Consider the following 23,675-nt stretch of genomic DNA (forward strand, 5'->3'; position numbering starts at 1 on the left):
ATTACAGGCATGAGCCACCATGCCCAGCCTATAATCAGATCATTTGATAATAGGATGGCCCTGTGAAATTCATTGCCCTTATATATGCCTCATCAGCCAGAAGCAGCTGGCCGGAAGAATTCTGGGATGGCACAAGTATGCAAGCTCTACCTGCTATGGTCTGAACGTGGTATTTCCCCCCAAAATTCATCTGTAGAAACCTAAACCGCACAGTGATTGTATTGAGGTGGGTTTGGGAAGTGGTTAGATCATGAGGGCTCTTGCAAAAGAGGCTTGAGGCAGCACTTTGTCCTTCTGCCATGTGAGGACATAGTGAGAAGACACCATCTTGAAAAAGAAGGCAGACACCAAATCTGCTGGAACCTCAATGCTGGACTTCAAGGTCCCAAGACCCGTGAGCAATAAATGTCTGTTGTTTATAAGTTACTAGGTCTAAGATATTTTTTTACAGCAACAGAATGAACTAAGACACCACCCTATGAGACTGGAGGTGCAGGAGTGGTTGTTCCATAAATTTTGGTACATGCTTAGAATCAGCAACCAATATATCATAGCTTTACTTTCAAATCCAGTACAAACACACTCTTTAGAGAATCAAGATGGGAAGTAGATGTGACCCTGTTGCTGTCAAACTAAGAACTTATTTACAGAACATTTTCTTTCTATTGCTCAACATAGGTCTCAACCAGTTTGAATTCCTAGCAAAGAAGGGAGAAGTCCATCCATCAGGGAAAGTAATCCTGGTTCTAATAAGCTGAGATCTATAAACATCACCTGGCTATTTGGGGCTTCTTTTTTTTTTTTTTTTTAACTTTTATTTTAAGTTCAAGGGTACATGTGCAGTATGTGCAGGTTTGTTACATAGGTAAATGTGTGCTGTGGTGGTTTGCTGCACAGATCACTCTATCACCTAAGTATTAAGCCCAGCATCCATTAGCTATTCTTCCTGATGTTCTCCCTCCCCTTCAACCCCACCCCCACAGGCTGCAGTGTGTGTTATTCCCCACCATGTGTCCATGTATTCTCATCATTCAGTTCCTACATATAAGTGAGAACATGCAGTGTTTGATTTTATTTGGGGCTTCTTAAGCCACTAAAGAAATAGGCAGAGGACAGTGTTCCTATATTGGCTGAAGTGATATATTCCTATTATCAAGGAGACTTTGATTGCTGGTACATAATGGGGAGCACAAGGACTGTGCCTAAAACCCAAGGAATATACTGGACAGATTCCTCATTGTCACTGCCCAGTAACAATGGTCAATGTATTAGGAACATTAAGAACACTGATCCTTCAGGAATAAAGGGTCATCTCACCAGGAAAAACTAAGGTACCATCAGTGAGTGAAGGGAATCTGCAATGAGTGGCAGCTTTTGTCATAAAGGCAATCACCAAGGTGGCAACTGTAGCAGCTATGAATATGTTATGTTAATCTCTATATTATTGAACATTATCAAATCAACTCTGTGGTGTATGTGTTTATACCTCTATTTAATATATGAGTACACTGAAGCTTAGAAAGATGGGCACCTAGTAACTCGCAGAATCATCACTGAATCCATGCCTTATTATGAGACCCTTGTTCTTCTCTACCCCTCCCAACAATGGCTTACTCAGTGCCTGCAAGAAACACAAAGGGTCTGCAGGGATGTGAAGCAGTCATTTTCTGAGTGTCGGCAAATTCAGATACAGGTCTCTTTCATTTGTTGTGGTTGTTGTGGTTGTTGTTTTATTCTGTTTCCATTCTGCTTTCTGGGATTCTTCATGTTCCTGGAATCAAATCTGAGTACAGCAGTACAATATGAACCTTAGCTGTCACCTGATAGCCTTTCAATGAGCAAAAATTCTCTTAAGAGAACTGGAAATATCAAAGCATGAAGTGTTTTTCAGTTTTCTAAATCCATAATCAATATCAAGGAAAGTTCAACTGATGTTTTTACCTTACATTATAAGAGATAAAAAATAAATAAAAAGACAGGATATCTGAGTTGGAATGAGTTGATAATTCTAGCCTCTCCAAACTTCCTCCTCTTCTCTGAGGTTCACGGCTACATCCCTACCAGCTGCCCTACAGCGTCTGCTTAAACTGACGGGGCAGTCTGTTTTCTCTAGGATGTCATTAAAATGAGGGTCTTCCCTGGACCTTTAACTCTCATGCACCTATGTCTATCTGTCACCACAAGCCAGTCACTTCACTCCATTTAGCTTCAGTGTCCTCCCCTGTAATACAAGTATGATAACCTCAAAGTCACCCAATGGTTGTGTGGCTTAAACAAAATATAACCTGACATAGCAGCATTATTGACAATAACCAAAAAGTAGAAGCAACCTAAGTGTCCACAGACAAATACATAAACAAAATGTGGTATACATTTCCCCTCCTTTTGAAAAAGGTAGGAAATTCTAACACATGCTATAACATGGATGGACTTTGAGAACTTTGTGTAACTGTAAGAAGTCAGTCGTAAATGAACAAATACATTATAATTCCACTTATGAGGCACCTAGAATAGTCAAATTAATAAAGAAAATAGAATGGTGGGTGCCAGGGGCTGGGGAGGAGGACAAAATGAGGAGTTGTTGTTTAATGAGTGTGGAATGTGGTTTAGGATGATAAAGTTCCGAAGGGCTGGGCACTGTGACTCATGCCTGTAATCCCAGCACTTTGGGAGGCCCAGGCGGGTGGATCACGATGTCAGGAGTTTGAGACTAGCCTGGCTAACGTGGTGAAACCCCATCTATACTAAAAGTACAAAAATTAGCCACGCATGGTGGTGGGCATCTGTAATTCCAGCTACTCAGGAGGCTGAGGCAGAATTGCTTACACCTGGGAAGTGGAGGTTTCAGTGAGCCGAGATCGCGCCACCGCACTCCAGCCTGGATGACAGAGCAAGACTCCATCTTGGGAGGGAAAAAAAAAAGTTCTGAAGATAAAGATGGGTGGTGGTGGTAGCAGCACAATAATATGAGTATACCTAAAGCTGTTGAACTGTACACCTTAAAAATGGTTGAGGTGGCCCAGAGATAAAAGGATGGTTCAGCATACACATCAAACAAGGTGATACATCATATCAACAGAATGAAGGACAAAAACCATATGTTCATTTTAACTGATGCTGAAAAAGCATTTGGTAAAATTCAACATCACCATAAAAAAAAAAGCTTGAAAAACTGAGTGTAGAAGAAATATACCTAAACATAATAAAAGCCATATATGACAGACCCACAGCTAATATCATACTGAATGGGGAAAAACTGAAAGCCTTTTCTCCAAGATCTGGAACAAGACAAGGATGCCCACTTTCACCACTGTTATTCAACATAGTACTGGAAGTCCTAGCTACAGCCATCAAACAAGAGAAGGAAATTAAGGGCTTCCACAATGGGAAGGAAGAAGTCAAATTATCCTTGATTTCAGATAATATGATCTTATATTTGGGAAAGTCTAAAGATTGTCATTTCTAATAGTTTTTTGAGGAAACAAATTCAGAAAAGTTGTAGAATACAAAATCAACATACAAAAATCAGTAGCATTTCTACATGCCAGGAGCAAACAATCTGAAAAGGAAATAAAAGTAATCTCATTTACAATAGCTACAAGTAAAATTAAATACCTAGGAATAAACTTAACCAAAAAAGTGAAATATCTCTATAATGAAAGCCAGAAAAACATTAATGCAAGTTGTTGAAGAGGACTCAAAGAGTTTAAAAAAAAAATTCCACGTTCATGGATTGGAAGAATCACTATTGTTAAACTGTCCATAATACCAAAAGTAATCTACAGATTCAATGCAATCCCTATCAAAATATCAATGACATTCCTCACAGAAATAGAAAAAAAAAATTCTAAAACTTATATGGAATCACAAAAGACCCAGAATAGTCAAAGCTATCCTGAGCAAAAAGAACAAAACTGGAGGAATCACATTATCTGACTTCAAATTATACTATAGAACTATAGTAAACAAAACATCACCGTAATGCCATTAAAAAAGACACATAGACCAATAGAAAAGAATAGAGAACCCAGAAACGAATCCACACATCTACAGTGAACTCACTTTCAACAAAGGTGCCAAGAACATACAATGATGAAAGGACTGTCTCTTCAATAAATGCTGCTGGGAAAACTAGATATCCACATGCAGAAGAATGAAACTGCAACCCTGTCTCTTACCATATACAAAACTCAAATCAAAATGGATTGAAGACTTAAATCTAAGGCCTCAAGCTATTAAACTACTACAAGAAAACACTGGGGAAACTCTCCAGGACATTGGACTGGGCAAAGATTTCTTTCAAATATCCCATAAGCACAGGCAACCAAAGCAAAACTGGACAAATGAGATCACATCAAGTTAAAAAGCTTCTGCACAGCAAAGGAAACAATGAAGTGGAGAGACAACCCACAGAATTGGAGTAAATATTTGCAAACTATCCATCTGACAAGAGATTAATAATCATAATATATAAGGAACTCAACTCTATAGGAAAAAAATACAATAATCTGATTCAAAAATGGACAAAAGATCTGAACAGACATTTCTCACAAGAAGACATACAAGTGGCAAATGGGTATATGAAAATGTGCTCAACACCACTGATCATCAGAGAAACGCAAATCAAAACTACAATGAGATATTATCTCACCTCAGCTAAAATGACTTTTATCCAAAAGAAAGGCAATAACAAATGCTGGCAAGGATATGTAGAAAAGGGAGCCCTCATACACTGTAAATGGGAATGGAAATTAGTACAATCACTAAAGCGAACAGTTTGAAGGTTCCTCAAAAAACAATTAAAAATAGAGCTACCATATGATCTAGCAATCCTATTGGATACTGCTAGATATATACCCAGAAGAAATACTGTTAGATGTATACCCAAGAGAAAGGAAATCAGTATATCAAAGAGATATCTGCACTCCTATGTTTACTGCAGCACTATTCACAGTAGCCAAGATTTGGAAGCAATATAAGTGTCCATCAACAGATAAATGGATAAGGAAAGTATGGTACACATACACAATGGAGTACTATTCAGCCATAAAAAGAAGGAGAAATTTTCATTTGCTACAAGATGGATGGAATTGGGGATTATTATGTTAGGTAAAATAAACCAAGCACAAGCAAACAAACGAACAGTTATGTTCTCACTTATTTGTGGAAGCTAAAAATTAAAACAATTGAATTCATTAAGATAGAGAGGATGATGGTTACCAAAGTCTGGGAAGGGTAATGGGGTAAGGGTGCAGGGGATACTAATGGGTTCAAAAATACATGACGTAGAATGAATAAGATCTAGTGTTTTATAGCATAACAAGGTGAATAGAGTCAATAATTTATCATTTGAAATAACTAAAAGCATGTAATTGGATTGTATATAACACAAATGATAAATGCTTGAGGTGATGGACAGATACCCCACTTACCCTGATGTGATTATTATGGATTGTATGCTCTACCTGCATCAAAATATCTCATGTACCCCATAAATATATACACCTACTATAGACACACAAAATTGAAAATTAAAAAATTACTTTGGTAAATTTTATATTCTGAATGTTTTACGATTAAAAATAAAAATAATATAACCTGAGAATGTCCCTAGCTCAGTGACAAGAACACAGTTGGTTGTCAAATGTCAATTTCCTTCTCACCACTCACTGGTGGGACACTTACCTTGGGGTCATGTGAAATAAATCACTTACCTGCAAGTGTTAAAAAAAAATATTAGTCACATCAGTCACATGAAAATAATTAGCTTCTGGAAGTAAGCAGATGGTGGCACGCGAGGAAGAGCACCGGCCACTCCTCTGCATCAAAAACTTCCTTAAAAGCAGCTTCCACACATGGACATAGCATCTAGGTGTGGGGTGATGACCAGTGTCAAAGAAAGTAGCCCGGACTCCCCCGTCATGTAGATATTTTACCAAACCGGATAATGAAGACATGGGAGGGAGCGCGCACCCAGGACCACGGGCTACTGAGTTTCCACTCCTTGCCAGTCTCAGAGAAGCCCCCTGGGCGTCCAGAGCCTCTGAAGCCTCCCCCAGTCCAACTCTGACTTTTCTCCTCCCACCTCTCTACCTTCTCTCCTCCCACCTCTCTTGCTTCTCAGCCGCATTTCTCCACACAAGGCTTTCAAGGCTCTGCTCCTCCCACTGCTCCTCCCTCACTCCTCCCACGGCTCCTCCTCCTCCCTCCCCTTTCCTCTCAGACTTGCCTCTGAGCGGAAACTGAAAGTGAAATAGGGAGCTGGCTACCAGCGTTGAGTCCCCTGTAAAGGTGAGTGAACCCCACTAGAGCAAGGGATCCCTGCGCTCCTAGGGGACCTCTCTCCCCTGCCCCAGGGTTGCCCAGCCCCTTCAACCAGTCTCCATCCTTGAGCCGGTCCCATTTGCCCCTTCTCCCACCAGAGATCCCTCAACCCAAGACCAGCTGTGCTTCCGGCGCTGGCCCCCTACCTGGGAGGAGGCGGGGGTGTGGACATGACTGCCGAGTTACCCAGAAGGGAAAGGGACCCGGCTGCCGCCTACCTGGGAGGAGGCTGGGTTGTGGACGTGACTGCCGAGTTACCCAGAAGGGGAAGGGGCCCGGCTGCCCCGATGCTGGCACGTGACCTGGGATGAAGGCTAGGTGCGGCTGGGAGAGCCAGGACTACAGCCTAGCCAGGACGGTAGGGAGCTCATGTCGGGGAGGTCTGCAATTCTGGAGATTCCCGGGTCCAAAAGTCCTCCAGAGGTGAGAGGGGCAGGCTGTTTAGGATGTTCAACCAGAAATGTATAGGCCTTCAAAATTATTCTTTGCCCTAGAATAAGTGTTGTCAGGAACTAAACTAAGTTTGGAGCAGCTGAGAAAAGAGCCCAGGGAGTGCTGGCCACAGTTCCTGTTGCTCTGTTTGTATACATACATATACACATGCTTGTGTATATACGTATACACCTACATACCTATATATACCTGACTTCTGCCGTTATAGGAAGTATTAATGAAGATATATTCAAAGCATGAAGTATGTCTGGCACATGGAAGGTACATGGTAAAAAGTAGCTATAATTTCTCAGCACCATGGAGGCCTGTTGGTACCAGACAGGAGATGAATGAGCACTGAGGGTTTAAGCAGGAATGGACATGATGAGAGTAGAACTGTCAACAGCTTTATGAGGTTCTTGCCAATTTTCACTCCCTCTTTTAGGGACTCAGTGTCTCCTTCTGTCTCACTGGATCAATGGACCAAACAATAGAGGAGTTCTTGTTATTCAGAACAAGAATAAACTTACTCAACAAACTATTTGATCGGTGTAAAAGTAATTACTGTTTTTGACATTAATTGTTTTGCCATTAATTTTATGCCTGTTATTTATTTATTTATTTATTTATTTATTTATTTATTTATTTATAGAGAGGAAGTCTTACTCTGTTGCCCAGGCTGGAGTGCAATGGCAGCATCTCGGCTCACTGTAACCTCTGCCTCCCAGGTTCAAGCAATTCTCCTGCCTCAGCCTCCTAAGTAGCTGGGATTACAAGCGCCCACCACCACTTCCAGCTAATTTTTGTATTTTTCATAGAGACGGAGTTTTACCATATTGGTCAGGCTGGTCTTGAACTGAACTCCTGACCTAAGGTGATCCACCCACCTCAGCCTCCCAAAGTGCTGGGGTTACAGGTGTGAGCCGCCGTGCCTGACCCATTATTTTTATTTTTATTTTTTATTTTCCTTTGTGTCATTTTGTTTTTCTTCTTTTTTTAGTTTATTTTTAACTTTTGTGGGCACATAGTAGGTATATTTATGAGGTATATGGAATATTTTGATACAGGTATATAATGTGTCATAATCACATCCAGGTAAATGGGGCATCCATCACCTCAAGCATTGATCATCTGTGATACAAACTATGCAATTATACTCTTATTTTTCAGTGTACAATTAAATTATTGACTATAGTCACTCTATCATGCTATCAAATACTAGATATAATTCACTCCACTTTTGTACTCATTAACCATCCCACCTTCCCCAACACACACACACCCTCCCTGCTACTCTTCCCAGCCTCTGGTAACCATCTTTCTATTTTATCTAACTCCATGAGTTCAATTGTTTTAATTTTTAGCTTCTACAAATGAGTGAGAACATGCAATGTTTGTCTTTTGGTGCCTAGCTTATTTCACTTAACATAATGACCTCCAGTTCCATTCATGTTGTTGTGAATGACAGGATCTCATTATATTTTATGACTAAATAGTACTCCATTGTGTATATGTACCACATTTTCTTTATCCATTTATCTGTTGATGGACACTTAGATTGCTTCCAAATCTTGGCTATTGTGAAACATGCTGCAGTAAACGTGGGAATGTAGATATCTCTTTGATATACTGATTTCCTTTCTTTGGGATATATACTAGCAGTGGGATTGCTGGATCATATGGTAGCCCTATTTTCAGTTTTTTGAAGAACCTCCAAACTATTCTGTGTAGTGATTGTACTAATTTACCTTCCCACCAATAGCGTGTGAGTGTACCCTTTTCTCCACACCCTCCCCAGCATTTGTTATAGCCTGTCTTTTGGATAAAAGGCATTTTAACTAAGATGAGATTATATCTCATTGTAGTTTTGATTTGCATTTTTCCAATAATGATGTTGAACAACTGTTCATATGCCTGTTTGTCATTTGTGTGTCTTCTTTTGAGAAATGTCTATTCAGATCTTTTGTCCATTTTTTAATCAGATTATTTTTTTTTTCCTATAGAGTGGTTTGAGTTCCTTATATATTCTGGTTATTCACCTTTTGTCAAATGGATAGTTTGCAAATATTTACTCCAATTCTGTGGGTTGTCTCTTCACTTTGTGGATTGTTTTCTTTGCTGTGCAGCACCTTTTCAACATGATGTGATCCCATTTGTCCAAGTTTGCTTTGGCTGCCTGTGCTTGTGGGGTATTTCAAAGAAATCTTTGCCCAGTCCAATGTCCTGGAGAGTTTTCCCAATGTTTTCTTGTAATAGTTTCATAGTTTGAGCCCTTAGATTTAAGTCTTTAATCCATTTTGATTTTATTTCTGTATATGGTGAGATATAGGGGTGTAGTTTCATTCTTCCGCACGTGGCTATCCAGTTTTCCCAGCAGCATTTTTTGAAGAGACTGTCCTTTCCTCATTGTATGTTCTTGGTACCTTTGTTGAAAATGAGCTCACTGTGGATGTACGGATTTGTTCTGGGTTCTTTATTCTACTGGTCTATGTGTCTGTTTTTATGCCAGTACCATGCTGTTTGGGTTACTTTAGCTCTACAGTATAATTTGACATCAGATGATGTCATTCCTCTAGTTTTGTTCTTTTTGCTCAGGATAGCTTTGGCTATTCTGAGTCTTTTGTAATTCCATATAAATTTTAGGATTGTCTTTTCCTATTTTGGTGAAGAATGTCATTGGTATTTTGATAGGGATTATGCTGACTTTTTGTTTTTCTTACACAGACTTTCTCATATTTTCTTTTCCCTTTCTTTTTCCTCCCAGCCAGCCCCACTAAAGGGCTTAACAGTACGCTTGACAATGGCTTCAGCAGCACGCTTGACAATGATGTGGGAGGAGGTCACGTGCCCTATCTGCCTGGACCCCTTCGTGGAGCCTGTGAGCATCGAGTGTGGCCACAGCTTCTGCCAGGAATGCATCTCTCAGGTTGGGAAAGATGGGGGCAGCGTCTGTCCTGTGTGCCGGCAGCACTTTCTGCTCAGGAATCTCCGCCCCAATCGACAACTAGCCAACATGGTGGACAACCTTAGAGAAATCAGCCAGGAAGCCAGAGAGGGTGCACAGGAGGAACAGTGTGCAGTGCATGGAGAGAGACTTCACCTGTTCTGTGAGAAAGATGGGAAGGCCCTTTGCTGGGTGTGTTCCCAATCTCGGAAACACCGTGACCACGCCATGGTCCCTCTTGAGGAGGCTGCACAGGAGTACCAGGTGAGGCCTTAGAGACACAAACAGGAGGAAAGAAGATGGGCCCTGGTGAGTGCTTTGCTTTCAGAGCAGGGAATGGGAGAGGACCACCTCTGGATTGGAGGGGTTAGAGAAAGGAGGAGTTTACCTCTCTCCATGTCTAATGTAGAAGGAGAATTATAAGCTAAACCCAACCTCATTCTCCAGGCGTAGGAGATATGCATGAGAAAATGCTGCAAGGATTATCCCACCCTATTACTTAGTTTGCATGGGGACTAATATGCTGTCTTTCTCTGCAGGAGAAGCTCCAGGTGGCATTAGGGGAACTGAGAAGAAAGCAGGAGTTGGCTGAGAAGTTGGAAGTGGAAATTGCAATGAAGAGAGCAGACTGGAAGGCAAGAATGACATCCTGAAGGGGATCTTAGGCTAGAAGGTTGGGCAGGGTCCAGGGTCCTCAACTCACAGCCTTAACTGTAGCTGTGCCTGTCTGAGCTGTGATAGAGTTGGTCCGTCTCACTCTCCAGAAAGCAGCTGCTCTCTAGGTTTACAGATAGATGGGAATAAAAATGATGCAGGTTCAAAGGGGAGCTCCCCATCAGGCCTGAAGATCAAGAATCCTGGAAGAAGGTGCTGAGAGGATCTAGCTATACCCTAAAGTTTTGAGCTCCTCTGAGTCTAGTCTCAGAGGTGTGACGGCATCAGCACCTGGATGTCTGAGACAAATATCCTAGGAGAAACTCAACTGCTAGCTAAGCCTTTCAGGAAATGACAAGGCTGTGAGGAATAGACTTAAGGAAACCATCTGACCAGGTGGTTAGTTGACCATGACCAGATCTCTGGTCCCAAATATAATGAAGAATCCATGTTTGTTCTGCACTGATCATTTCCAAGGAGACGTGGAGCATGTTGGGGATGAGAGGGGAGAGGAAGGAGCCCATCCCCAGTAGATCCCAGAAGAGAAACATTTGGGATTGAGGTAGGGTGTGAGTTGGGTTGTGGTAACAAAACAGACCCTCATGTCATCGAGTGACCTTCCAGTTACTAACAGGAGATGAAAAGCAAAGAATGTCCCCAAGCCCCCTTTCCCAGGACTTGGAGGTGGTGGTGTAAGCCTGGCTTTGTGAGGTTGTTGGAGGTGGGAACAGGTGTTTTTTTCTCAGTAACTCACTGAGACAGGAAGACACAGGGGCACATTTGAGTGGTGACTGGGTTTGGAAGAGAGGTTGGAAAATGTCCCCAATGCCGTATATCCGTGTAGCTGTGGTTGTAGGCCAGCTACAATGTGCCCTCACCAGGTCCATTCCCCTCACTGTCCCAGAAACTTCACCTACCTCCCAAGCAAAATTGTGTGTGTGTGTGCACATGCTTGTGTGTGTGTGTGTATGTGTGTTTTCCCAGACAACACCAGAGTGGAGTCTTTGGGGGATAGGAATAGGTACCAATACCTCCATTCCCAAAGTTTGGGAGCTTTTCATAAAAACCACCTCTCTCTTTCCCTTGACACTAAAGAAAACGGTGGAGACACAGAAATCTAGGATTCACGCAGAGTTTGTGCAGCAAAAAAACTTCCTGGTTGAAGAAGAACAGAGGCAGCTGCAGGAGCTGGAGAAGGATGAGAGGGAGCAGCTGAGAATCCTAGGGGAGAAAGAGGCCGAACTGGCCCAACAGAGCCAGGCCCTGCAGGAGCTCATCTCAGAGCTAGAGAGAAGGCGCCAGGGCTCAGCACTGGAACTGCTGCAGGTGAGACAGGGAGGGGTTCCCTTCTACTATTCGGGGAATAATTGAAAAAGACCAGAGCTATCTGGATCTGCCATTCGAATAAATGGACACCTGGTCCCTGGAATGTTCTTAAATAAAGTAGAATTCAAACCCATGAATGGTTTGCATTCAAGGCACAAAGTAAAGATGAAAATAAGTATAGGACCTTTTTAAAAATCAATGTATGTTGCACTTAGAATCATCTTGCATCTACCAATGATATGTTTGCCTCACTGTACGAAATGATGGACTAGATCGTCTCACAAGTCCCTTCTGTTCTAACATTCTACAGTTCTTTCCTCACCCCTGTTCACTGTGACTCAGCGTGGTCATGAGCCATTGCTTTCTGGTGTGTGCAGAAAACCTAATTGTATTGGGCTGACTTGACAGGCTCTCTTCTGCCCAAACCAGGCTTTCTTATTTATTTATTTATTTATTTATTTATTTATTTATTTATTTATTTTGAGACAGAGTTTCACTCTTGTTGCCCGGGCTGGAGTACAATGGCGCGATCTTGCCTCACTGCAACCTCCACCTCCCGGGTTCAAGCGATTCTCCTGCCTCAGCCTTACATCACCACACCTGGCTAATTTTGCATCCCTAGTAGAGATGGGGTTTCTCCATGTTGGTCAGGCTGGTCTTGAACTCCCAACCTCAGGTGATCTGCCCACCTCAGCCTCCCAAAGTGCTGGGATTACAGGTGTGAGCCACCATGGCTGGCCATGAACCAGGCTTTCTAACATACTTTTAACTGAGTCTAGGATCCTGCTAGCTCCCATGTAATGGCTCCCAATCCCTATAACAAAAATATTTTCAGTGATTTGGTTTCACATACAGGAAGGGGCAACATTAAGTACCCAAGGGAACTTTAACTAACCAACCTTTCCTTCCCAAGCAATGCTAGCCCACAAATGGAATAGAGCAGTTTCTAGACACCTGAACTTGGCCATTCTCTTCCTGTGATTGGGCTTAAGCCAAGCTAGGCTATGTGCCCTCTCTGCCCTCCTTTCTTTCTCCCCTGGGGGAAAAAAATCTGGTCTTTGAGTCAGAGTCCTCAAACTGATAATCCTTCCCCAGCTGTAGGTCACATCCATGCTGGGCTTCTGGTTACCTCACAAGCATCCACACATCCTTTCTGCTTCAAGCTGGTCAGAATCATCTTTGGGGCTTTGGACCAGAGGAAGGAAAGGAACAGTTCCCCAGGGACCACAGATGGATCACATCACCCACAGGGCTAATGTCTCAGTGGCAATCCAGCAATCCAGAACTTACTCTGTGTCTCTTTTCTCCTCAGGAGGTGATAATTGTCCTGGAAAGGTAAGGAGGAGTTTTCTTTTTTAGAAGAGGGGCCAGCAGAAAGCACGCATGCCTATGACAAAGGTTATTGAATTAGAAATACATGCACTGAAGTTTTCCCCATCTGGCTTCCTATTCTCAAAGACTTCATTGTCTATAAAATATTTTCTGGTCTCAGAAAGCTAATAAGTGGACATCTTAGTTGGTGATTACCCACAGTAGTTGGATCATAACATCTTCTCACAGTAAAGCCCTGCCAAACAGGGAAATCCTGGGAAGTTCTGGGTCTTTCCAGAATTCAGACTACTGGAGCATGGCCAGCTGGAACTCCTTTTCTCAGTGGAATCTAACAAGTTACCTCCCAAAAAGAGCCATGAGTCAGACCCACAGTGTGGGCAAGACTCCTTGAGGTTCCTTGCAGAAGTGATTCAGCCTGTCTCAGATGGATTGCCTATAAAATGAAATTGAATGCATTTGCCAGGTGACCTCAGCTTAGAGAGGAGAGACAGACTGTCCACATGCTGCAGAGCCCTATAACCAGGAACTCCTGGGTAGAAACTAAATCCTGCATGTTTGCGTCTCACACCCACCCCTGAAGACTTGAACACCAGAAGTGTTTGTAAATTTGAGTTGAATTGAATTATCAGAGTCCTCCACAATGGAGGTTATAGTATTAGGGTTTGGGATAGGAGTAAGCGACAGGAGTCTCAAACTCTCTTTCCCCCAGGAGTGAGTCCTGGAACCTGAAGGACCTGGATATTGCCTCTCCAGAACTCAGGAGTGTGTGCCATGTGCCAGGGCTGAAGAAGATGCTGAGGACATGTGCAGGTGAGGCAAGCTCTAGGAGTTTTGCGGGGGATAATGGGGGTGCAGAGTAGATCCCAGGGTCAGGGAGCCTGGATGGCAACTTGGAGGAGAGATGGAAAGTCAGAGCAGGGGGAGCAGAGATGGAGGTAAGGAAGATGGTTTCTTCAAAGGTCAGGACCAAGGCAAGAACTGGCTGATGGTCATTTCCTCACACAGGGAGGTTGGCCCCTCATGCTTGCCCAAAATCCCCCCACCACAGGCACAGAGTTAGTGACTCCCCCCATGCAAGACGTGACTATGGTCCTCTCTCTGCAGTCCACATCACTCTGGATCCAGACACAGCCAATCCATGGCTCATACTTTCAGAAGATCGGAGACAAGTGAGGCTTGGAGACACCCAGCAGAGCATACCTGGAAATGAAGAGAGATTTGATAGTTACCCTATGGTCCTGGGTGCCCAGCACTTCCACTCTGGAAAACATTACTGGGAGGTAGATGTGACAGGAAAGGAGGCCTGGGACCTGGGTGTCTGCAGAGACTCTGTGCGCAGGAAGGGGCACTTTTTGCTTAGTTCCAAGAGTGGCTTCTGGACAATTTGGTTGTGGAACAAACAAAAATATGAGGCTGGCACCTACCCCCAGACTCCCCTCCACCTTCAGGTGCCTCCATGCCAAATTGGGATTTTCCTGGACTATGAGGCCGGCATGGTCTCCTTCTACAACATCACTGACCATGGCTCCCTCATCTACTCCTTCTCTGAATGTGCCTTTACAGGACCTCTGCGGCCCTTCTTCAGTCCTGGTTTCAATGACGGAGGAAGAAACACAGCCCCTCTAACCCTCTGTCCACTGAATATTGGATCACAAGGATCCACTGACTATTGATGGCTTTCTCTGGACACTGCCATTCTCCCCATTGGCACCGCTTCTCAGCCACAAACCCTGCCTATTTTCCCCATGAACTCTGAACCACCTTTCTCTCTGCAGAGGCATCTGGATCCCAGCAAGCAAGCTTTAGCAGGGAAGTCACTTCATCATCAACATTCCTGCCCCAGATGGCTTTGTGATTCCCTCCTTATATTTGGCCCAAACTCATCTTGATCAACCAAAAACGTGTTTCTGCCTTCTTTATGGGACTTAAGTTTTGTTTTCTCCTCTCCATCTCTAGGGTGTCATCTTTGATGAGATCTCTATTATATCTTGTATGGTTTGCAAAAAGACTCCCTAAAAGTAAAAAATAAAATTTAAAAAAACTGTGTCTCAGTCTATCTCATTCAGTCCTCGTTCCTTAATCCTGAAATACTTGAGAACTCTGAATATGATTAATAGTGACGTGTCTTTAACATTGCACGTTTTTTTCCTGCCTGGGCTGTCCCCTCTTCTCCATTTGAAATATTTGATCTTGGACTGAAGACCCAGGTCAAGAATCTTCTGTACTTCCCCATTACAGCCTTCCCCATCATAGCCGCTGTGGTAATAGAAGGCCATCTGGGCTCTGATCGCTGCCCGAGGGGATATTACCTCCTTACCATGATGGAACACCTGCTTTTGAAATACAAAGTTCTCCTGGGGCTAGGGTAGCTCTGTGGACCTCTGCATCTCTGACCCTCACGGACCTGAAGCACCTTCTGTCCATGTTCTCAGTAAGTGACGAGTGATAACATCAAAGTTCCTGGAGCGCTCTGTCCCTGCAAGGTCAAGGCTGGGCTGCCCTATGCTTTCAGTATTCTTCTAGAAAACTGGCCAACTCCTGTGCCCCTTGGAATATCCAATGTTAATGCCATTTCTCTCTGGAATGCGCCTTTCTTGGGCCAAGTTTTCTGACTAATGCTCACCTGCTACTCACCTGTTGTGTGGCCCGGTTCCTAACAAGCCATGGACCTGCACCAGTCCACGGCCAGGGGGTTGGGGCTCCTGTTCTTAATGATCAGGAATGTGTAGTTTTTTACATTTTTTATTGACATATATGTGCATTCAGAAAAGTGCACATAGCATTCACACCAATGATTCTTTTTGTAAAAAGTTGAATGGAATCCTGTAATAGAACCCATACAGAACCAGAACATTCCCAGCACCCCAGCAGATCCAGATGAGCTCCCTTCAAGTCACAGCCCACGAAAGTAATCACTATCCTCACATATACAACTCGATTTATTTTGATATTTTGAATCCTATGTAACTACAGTACCCATTATTTTATGCCTAACTTCATTTTTTTTATTCTATTATACTTTAAGTTCTAGGGTACATGTGCAGAACGTGCAGGTTTGTTACACAGGTATACACGTGCCATGGTAGTTTGCTGCAACCATCAACCTGTCATCTACATTTTGTATGTCTCCTAATGCTATCCCTTCCCCAGCCCCCACACCCTAAAAGGCCCTGGTGTGTGATGTTCCCTGCCCTGTGTCCAAGTGTTTTCATTGTTCAATTCCCACCTATGAGTGAGAACATGCAGGTGTTTGATTTTCTGTCCTTGTGATAGTCTACTGAGAATGATGGTTTCCAGCTTCATCTATGTCCCTGCAAAGGATATGAACACATCCTTTTTTATGGCTGCATAGTATTCCACGGTGTATATGTGCCACATTTTCTTTATCCAGTCTATCACTGATGGACATTTGGGTTGGTTCCAAGTCTTTGCTATTGTGAATAGTGCCACAATAAACATACGTGTGCATGTGTCTTTATAGTAGGGTTCAATCAGTTGAACCCTCATTGATATGAAAGCCAGGACTGAGGTAACAGCATCACCTGGTGACAGCATACTTTAAGTTTTTAAGGTTGGAACAATAAAGCTCTAAACTTGAATCACAGTATACTGTGAGAGAGCCCTAGCATTCCAGGAACTCTGATTCCTTAACTAAAATAGAGTCTCAGTTTGCCCTCAGCACCATATCTACTAAATATTTCATGAAAAATTCAGATACTGTACGAAGAAGTCAGTGACTTTGAAAAGACTTTACTGATCAAAGAGTTGCTTCTAAGGATGAGTAATGGTCTGTCTTTTAACATAGGACAGAAAAGAATCCTATGAAGAAAAGATAAAAAGAACAGAAAAGACCCAGGTCCTAAATCCTCAGATGACAACATTACAGAGCTAAATCGAAATAAATGACAAAGTCAACCAGTTCCTTGGGTAATAAACTGGAGCAGGAATATGGAAGAGAATTAATGTGTATGCAAATGAGGATGTACTGGGGAATGGTGGGCTTGTATTTGCTAGGTTCGTGGAGAAAATGAAGAAAAAGAAGGGTAGATTATAAAATCAGCTTTTCTGCTTCTCTGTGTTTCTGCCTTAGAGCTGACCAGTATAAATGATGGTTTGCTCCCTTTCATTGATATACCGGTGAGAGGAGACTGTCATAATGGCATCAACCTAAATCTCAATTCTCAAAATCTGAATACCTTGGGATATCAGATTACCTTTGTACTTGGAGATATACATTATACAGATGATATACTTCCCTTGATCTCCACCAAAATAAATCAAGTGGTAGAGATTTCAAAGAATCTCAACTTTTACCCCCACCAATAGTCACTAACAAGTAATCCAGGTACACCCTTGCTTGCCACATAAAAGTTCTCCTGAGAAATGAGGAAAGACTCTATCAGCGCTAATTCTAATTCTCATTAATATTGTCCTTTAAAATTCAAACAAACTAGTTGAATTTTCTAATCTCTTTTGATTCTACAACTTCCTTTTGAATTAGGAAAAATAGATATTATACTGCAATTTTAAAGACAAAGTCAGTAAAGTGGAAAAGGAAGAAAATTTAAAATGTATCCACTGCTTATTTTGTGTCATGTATATTCAAGGTCCTGTTCATACTTTATTTTATTTATTTTTATCATAGGCCTATGATAAAGGTACAATAAAGACAATCAATAAATGCAATGATTATGACACCCTCCCATATCTAATTTAAAATAAAATATAGTTCAAATGATATCAAATATATGTATATGATTACATTAAGATAGAGTCTATCTAAGTGTTTTAACTGTAATGCCCTAGTAAGTAGAGTTTTCTTATGGTTTAATTTGGTTACTTCGGTTTTGATAGTCCTTTTTCTGGCACCCTAAAGATGTGCCAGGAAGAGTCTCTGAGAGAATAAGTAACTTACCCAAGGTCAAACACACTGTTATCAAGGAAGCCAGGATTCAAACCTAATCCTCATCCAAAGCTCATGTTCTTCCCTAAACACTACACTTTTCAAGGTCACATGATAATCGGATTTTCAAAGTCATGGTCAGTCACTTTATCCATAGTCAGTGGAATCTTAATTCATAAGTCTCTACAAAGTAGGCAAAAAAAAATGTGAAGCCCTATAGTGATAAACATACCATCAGATTAGTCAAATCTAGCACCATTTCCTCTATGAGTACAAAAGACTGAGCACACGCTCTTGAATCTGTCTGGTCTTGATCCCATAAATGATGGGGTTCAGCGTGGGAGGAGCCAACATGCAGACATTAGCCAGCAGAATGTGTGTATGGAGAGGAACATGGTGCCCAAACTGCTGGGTAATTATAGTAAAAATACCAGGCAAGTAGAACATGGAAATGACTCCGAGGTGGGAGCCACACGTGCCCAGAGCCTTTAGCCGAGCTCCTTGGGAGGGGAGGTGGAAGACTGTATAGAGGATGAAGCTATAGGACACTAAGATGAGCAAGGCGTCTAGCACTACAGTGCAGAGAAGGACAGACAAGCCATACCAAACATTGACACGAATATCAGCACAAGCAAACTTGGCAACAGCCATGTGCTCACAGTAGGTATGCGGCAGCAGATTGTTACGGCAGAAAGACAGCTGCTTTGCCAGAAACACGTCTGTGATTATCACACAGAAGCTTCTCAGGACCACAGCCAAGCCAATCTTTATGATTGTTGCACGACTAGCACTGTGGTATAGTGTAGTGGGTCACAGATGGCCACGTAGCAGTCAAGTACCATCACCAACAGAATTCCTGATTCTGCAGTGAAGGTAGCATGGATTAAGAAGATTTGGGTAACACAGCCATCAACGGATATTGCCCCAGCATAGAACCAGGATATGGCTAGGGCCTTGGGCACAGGCCAAGGATGAGGTCAGCCACAGCCAGCACGCAGAGGAAAAGGTACATGGGTTCATGGAGGGTGCGTTCAGTGATGATGATGAAGACGATGAGCCTGTTCCCAAGGAAAGCAACAAGGTAGGAAATAAAGAAGGGGAGAGAGATCCATGTGTGCTGATCTTCTAAGCCAGGAATGCCCAGCAGAATGAAGAGTGAGTGGCTGCTACCAGTGGAATTGTGGGTTTCCATGCCCAGGGAAGGTAACCTGTGCATTGGTATGTAGGATTTGGCAGTCACCTCTTCTCTCTTCCCAAGAAGCTGAATGAGGTTGGAGTAGGGAAAGAGGGAACAGATTATTTTTCACTGGATGGAGCAGTGAAAAGGGTCCTGCTCAAGAAGTCAGGGAATGTGGGCTAAAATTCTTTGCCATTCTATTCATGAACTATGTGATATCAATAAAATTACTTCCCTGTTCTGGGTGTCTCTTTTATCACCTTAAAACTAAAGTTAGGGAGAGAATGGATTACATTATTTGTAAAAGAGGACTTTTTGGTTCTAGAATTCCATAGATCTCAGTCTCAGATTGTTATAAATGGTTAGGAGCTGCGAATAATAAGCATTTCAATTTCCACTTTGAACACCAGAATGTGATGTGCATCTCAAAAGGAAAGTGGCAACTGAATTACCTATCAATTTAACAAGACTTACTGAGTATGTGCCAGGCACGGTTTCTTGAAGACCTACTTGGGGCAGTCAGACAATCAGGCAACTTGTCTACCCATCTAATATGCACACTGTAGAAGAAAAGCTAAGCACAGGGAGCTGTGGAAAGAGGAAGAACTCTGTACAGGTTCAGAAAAGGCTTTCTAGAGTGCTGCCTTGAAGAATAAGTAAGAGTTCGCCAAGTAAGGAAATGTGATGAGGGAAGAACTTGAATGAAGTCATAGAGATCTGAAAAGACATAGAGTTTGGAGGAAAATTATAATGATGAAGGGTGAGTGCAAAGAGGACATGAGAGGGATAATAAAATTGTAGAAAGTAATGCAGGGGAGTGAGGTAGGAGCCAAATCATCGGGAGATTTGAGTCCTACTCTAAGGGCTTTAGATTGATGTTGAAGTAGTGAGAATCACTGAAGGATGTGTAGTGAGAGAATGTCATGGTAAAGTTTACATTTTAGGTAGCTTTCTCTCCTTCAGTATTGTGTAAAATGGATGGGGAATGGAGGAGACTGGAGAATGAGAAAAGAATCATTTAGGAGGGGTGCTGTGCTGCAGGCTTTATGTGCATTATTACAGTCACCACAGCCTGAGATAACTGTTGTCATTTCCTCCGTTTTGCTGATAGGGGACCACACAGAGCTCTGAGAATCTAAGTAGCATCCCTACCCAAGGTCGTCGGGCTAGCAAATGATGGAGCTGGAATTTGGCTTTCCAGACCAGGTTTTAATCACTTCATGTCTGCCCTATTCCACTAGATGCCATTCATCGGGTGATGGTGATTTCCTGACAAGGAGAAAAACAAAGTTGTCAGTTACAAATTCCCTTAAACTCCACCGCCTTCACTCTGCCATCTACAAATTTATTTGTACTCAAGTTGTCCTTTCCCTCTTCCTCCTGCTGTAAGCTAAGCCCTCCATCTGTGCACTGGAACCCAACCCTTCGTTTTTCCATTAGTTGGTCACTCTCCAATAATTTTAACCTCTCCCTCTCTGTTCGTTCCTTGTTCTTACTGAGTAAACACATTCGGATGTCTTGTCTCCCCTTCACCTCAGTGTCACAAAAGGAAGGATGTGCTCTCTCTTCAGTAATCCTCTCACCTCCCTCTTGATCTTCACCCACTGCCATGGTACCGATAGCCCCAACATTCCACAAAGTTTTCCTTCTCTAAAATGATCTGTCACGTTATGATTGCCCAATCTAATATCACTTTTCATTTCCTGTCACTCATAATTTTCAATTCTGTTACTAATACTTCTTAGCTTTATAATAGCAACCATTAAATACCTACTGCATATCATATACAATTATTATTTCTAATCTTCACATCAAACCTATGACATTGAAATTATCACTGGGTAATTCACAAAGAAACCGACAGATAATTTGTCCAAAGTTAAACAACTTGTTAGTAACTAGCAAAGCTTCCATCAGTATTTAAAACTTCCATTTTGTTATATTGATTACCTAAACCGGGCTTCCACCCCACTCTGTTCCAGTTCTCCTACTCATGCCACAACTTCTAGAACATGTAAGACAGTGAACATAGGAAAAATAAGAGCTTTCAAGTCAGACCTGCCTGGGTCAGATTCCATCTCTGCCAGCTGAAAATACACACACACATACACACATACACACACACAGTCACACACTCTTCCATTCAGGTGCATATTTCACACATGTTCATTCTTACAGTCACCATTACATATATTCACTCTCACAAATTTTAATGAAGATTTACATACTGACATTTTTACAGTTCACACAAACAGCCCTTCACTCTGACACTTCACACACACATACTTTTAACATTTCCTGCATATTTGTACCCTCACAAATTCACACATAGTCATTAATTACCCAAACTTACTCCTACACAGATAATTTATGACTTATCTAAGTCATCCCATTTTGAATCCCTCTTACCCCTGCCTCCAGTCTTAAAATCCCTAGCCTATGCCAGAAGAGGGGACTGTCACAGAAGCACAATTCACAGGGCAACACCCCTGAGCTTCCCCAGTTCCAATCTTGAACCTCCTAACCTTGAATGAGAGACATAAAATATATGGGTTGGGACTTAATTCCAGGGATCTTCAAACTTCAGCCTATGGGCCAATTCCTGCCCATTACCTGCTTTTGTAAATAAAGTTTTATTGGAACACAGCCATTTCCATTTGTTTACATATCATTTGTGAGAGCTCTTGTGGAACAGAGTTAAGCAGACCATTTCTGAAGCCTAAAGTATTTACTCTAGGCCTGTACCAAAAATGTTTCCCAACTCCTGCTTTAGAATAATCTTGTCGTGTAACTATAAGAGCCCAGAAAGGAAGGCAATTTTCCCAAGGTTACAGAGGAAATGAGTTAAGGAAGTCTAGAAGCAAGCCTCTTGCCTCTCATTTCACTAGTATTTCCAGGAGGCCACAAATCTTCTGTAGTAACATGTTGGTCCACTCTCTCTGACTCTGTTCTCAGGGGATAAAGAATTCCAAATATGACTTCTATAGAGTGGCCAAATGATGAAGGCAATTCATCATTGTTTCTCATCAATAAACTCAATATTTCTCTCACCTCCTTTATCCCCACACTCAGTCAAACCCCATGGTTCATGCCCATAGGTAGGGCCCACAGAAGCACCAGGCTATGCTGTCAGTGCCACCTTATACCTCTCCTCACCCCAAAGAGCCTGTCTCAGTTATCAGGAGTTGCCAACTGGAGCCATGCCCCTGTCTTGATCCCAGAGTGTCTCCACACCATAGACTGTGTACAGTGACCAGTGGACCAAGCTGGAGGAGAAACTGCAGGACAAACTATTCTTTCTCTCAGCATCTTCAGGGACCACGGTCTTATTCACATGACTTTCTTCTCCCCTAGGAGCTCCTCTACTTCCAGTGATATCACTGTAAAGCTCTTAACTCTTTCACTGCATGGATGCTGGGAGCTCACCATGAAAAGCATGCTTGAGAGGCTCCATGAGTTTGGTGAGAGAGTGGTTTCAGAGGGAGAAGGTCAGGGCAGAGAGTGGAAATGTGACTAAAGACCTTCAGCAAGTCCCCAAAGCTTGTTCCCTACCATCCTCTTCAACCCTGACTTCCAGAAGGCACAGAAACACTTCAGGAGCTGAAATCCTACAGATTTTCTCAAGCATTCATTTACTCATTCTCCATCAATTCCACCAATATGGGTTAAGTGCTGACTATATTGACAGCACCATAGTAGAATGCTAAACAAAATCAAGTCCATTTAAAATGTGTTTCTATAATTTTGTCTATGGAACTAATGCTTTGATTCTATAATGCATAGAACATTTTCATTGATAGCCTCCTAAGCTTACCCCCTATTTATTTATTTTTATGTTGTCTTACATTTACTATACTCTTTAATTTCATAATATAGAACTTTTTCAAGGAAATAAGTGTTTTATGACCCACATAGCTCCTTTATTCTTTCCCATTTCAAGAAATCGTTCTTACTTTTTAAAATAAATTTTATTGTGTATGTCTAAGGTATACAACATAATGTTATGCAATAAGTATACATAGTAAAATGGTTACTAAAGTGAAACAAATTAACATATTTATTAGCTTACAAAGTTACTGAATTTTTGCTAGTTTTTGTGGCAAGAGTAGCTAAAATCTACTTGTTTAGCCGAAATCTCAAATACAGTACACTTTTATCACTACACAGGTCCATTAACACGCTGCATTTGTCTCCAGTATAGCACAATGCCACGTACATAGTACTCTATATATATTTCTTGAGATAGAATGGGTGACTAAATATTTCACATTGGTGACATGCCATAATATGTTTACATCCTTCCCTTATTGTTGAACGTTTATATAGCTTCCATTACTCTCTATTAAAAATATTCTGTCATGAATATACTTATATATGAAGTTTTGTAGGTGTTCTGGATTATTCTAATTAAATATTTGATATTCAAAAGAAGAAAATTGTTATGGCAACGTCTTCATTTTATGTTGTATAGGGTATTATTGATGGAAATTTTTAATATTTTAATAATTATTTACAAATATTTTTTGCAGAGAAGTCAAAATTTTTCAACTTGAAACCTACCCTGTGCCAGGCCACATTGATAT

General features: G+C 41.9%; 1 protein-coding gene and 1 pseudogene across 1 annotated transcript; one reads left to right on the forward strand and one right to left on the reverse strand.

The window, feature by feature from the left end:
* Positions 1 to 6,193: 6,193 nt before the first annotated feature.
* Positions 6,194 to 15,058, forward strand: TRIM21 (tripartite motif containing 21). The gene is made up of 7 exons (XM_008019947.3): positions 6,194 to 6,291; positions 9,521 to 9,964; positions 10,240 to 10,335; positions 11,450 to 11,680; positions 12,993 to 13,015; positions 13,722 to 13,822; positions 14,117 to 15,058. The coding sequence occupies exons 2-7, from the start codon at positions 9,557 to 9,559 to the stop codon at positions 14,683 to 14,685; spliced, it is 1,428 nt and encodes a 475-aa protein (XP_008018138.3). The 5' UTR covers positions 6,194 to 6,291; positions 9,521 to 9,556; the 3' UTR covers positions 14,686 to 15,058.
* A 3,106-nt stretch (positions 15,059 to 18,164) lies between these two features.
* Positions 18,165 to 19,212, reverse strand: LOC140712418 (olfactory receptor 52B4-like; annotated as a pseudogene).
* Positions 19,213 to 23,675: the final 4,463 nt, after the last annotated feature.

The sequence above is a fragment of the Chlorocebus sabaeus genome, chromosome 1, assembly GCF_047675955.1.
Source record: "Chlorocebus sabaeus isolate Y175 chromosome 1, mChlSab1.0.hap1, whole genome shotgun sequence".
NCBI classification, from domain to species: domain Eukaryota; kingdom Metazoa; phylum Chordata; class Mammalia; order Primates; family Cercopithecidae; genus Chlorocebus; species Chlorocebus sabaeus.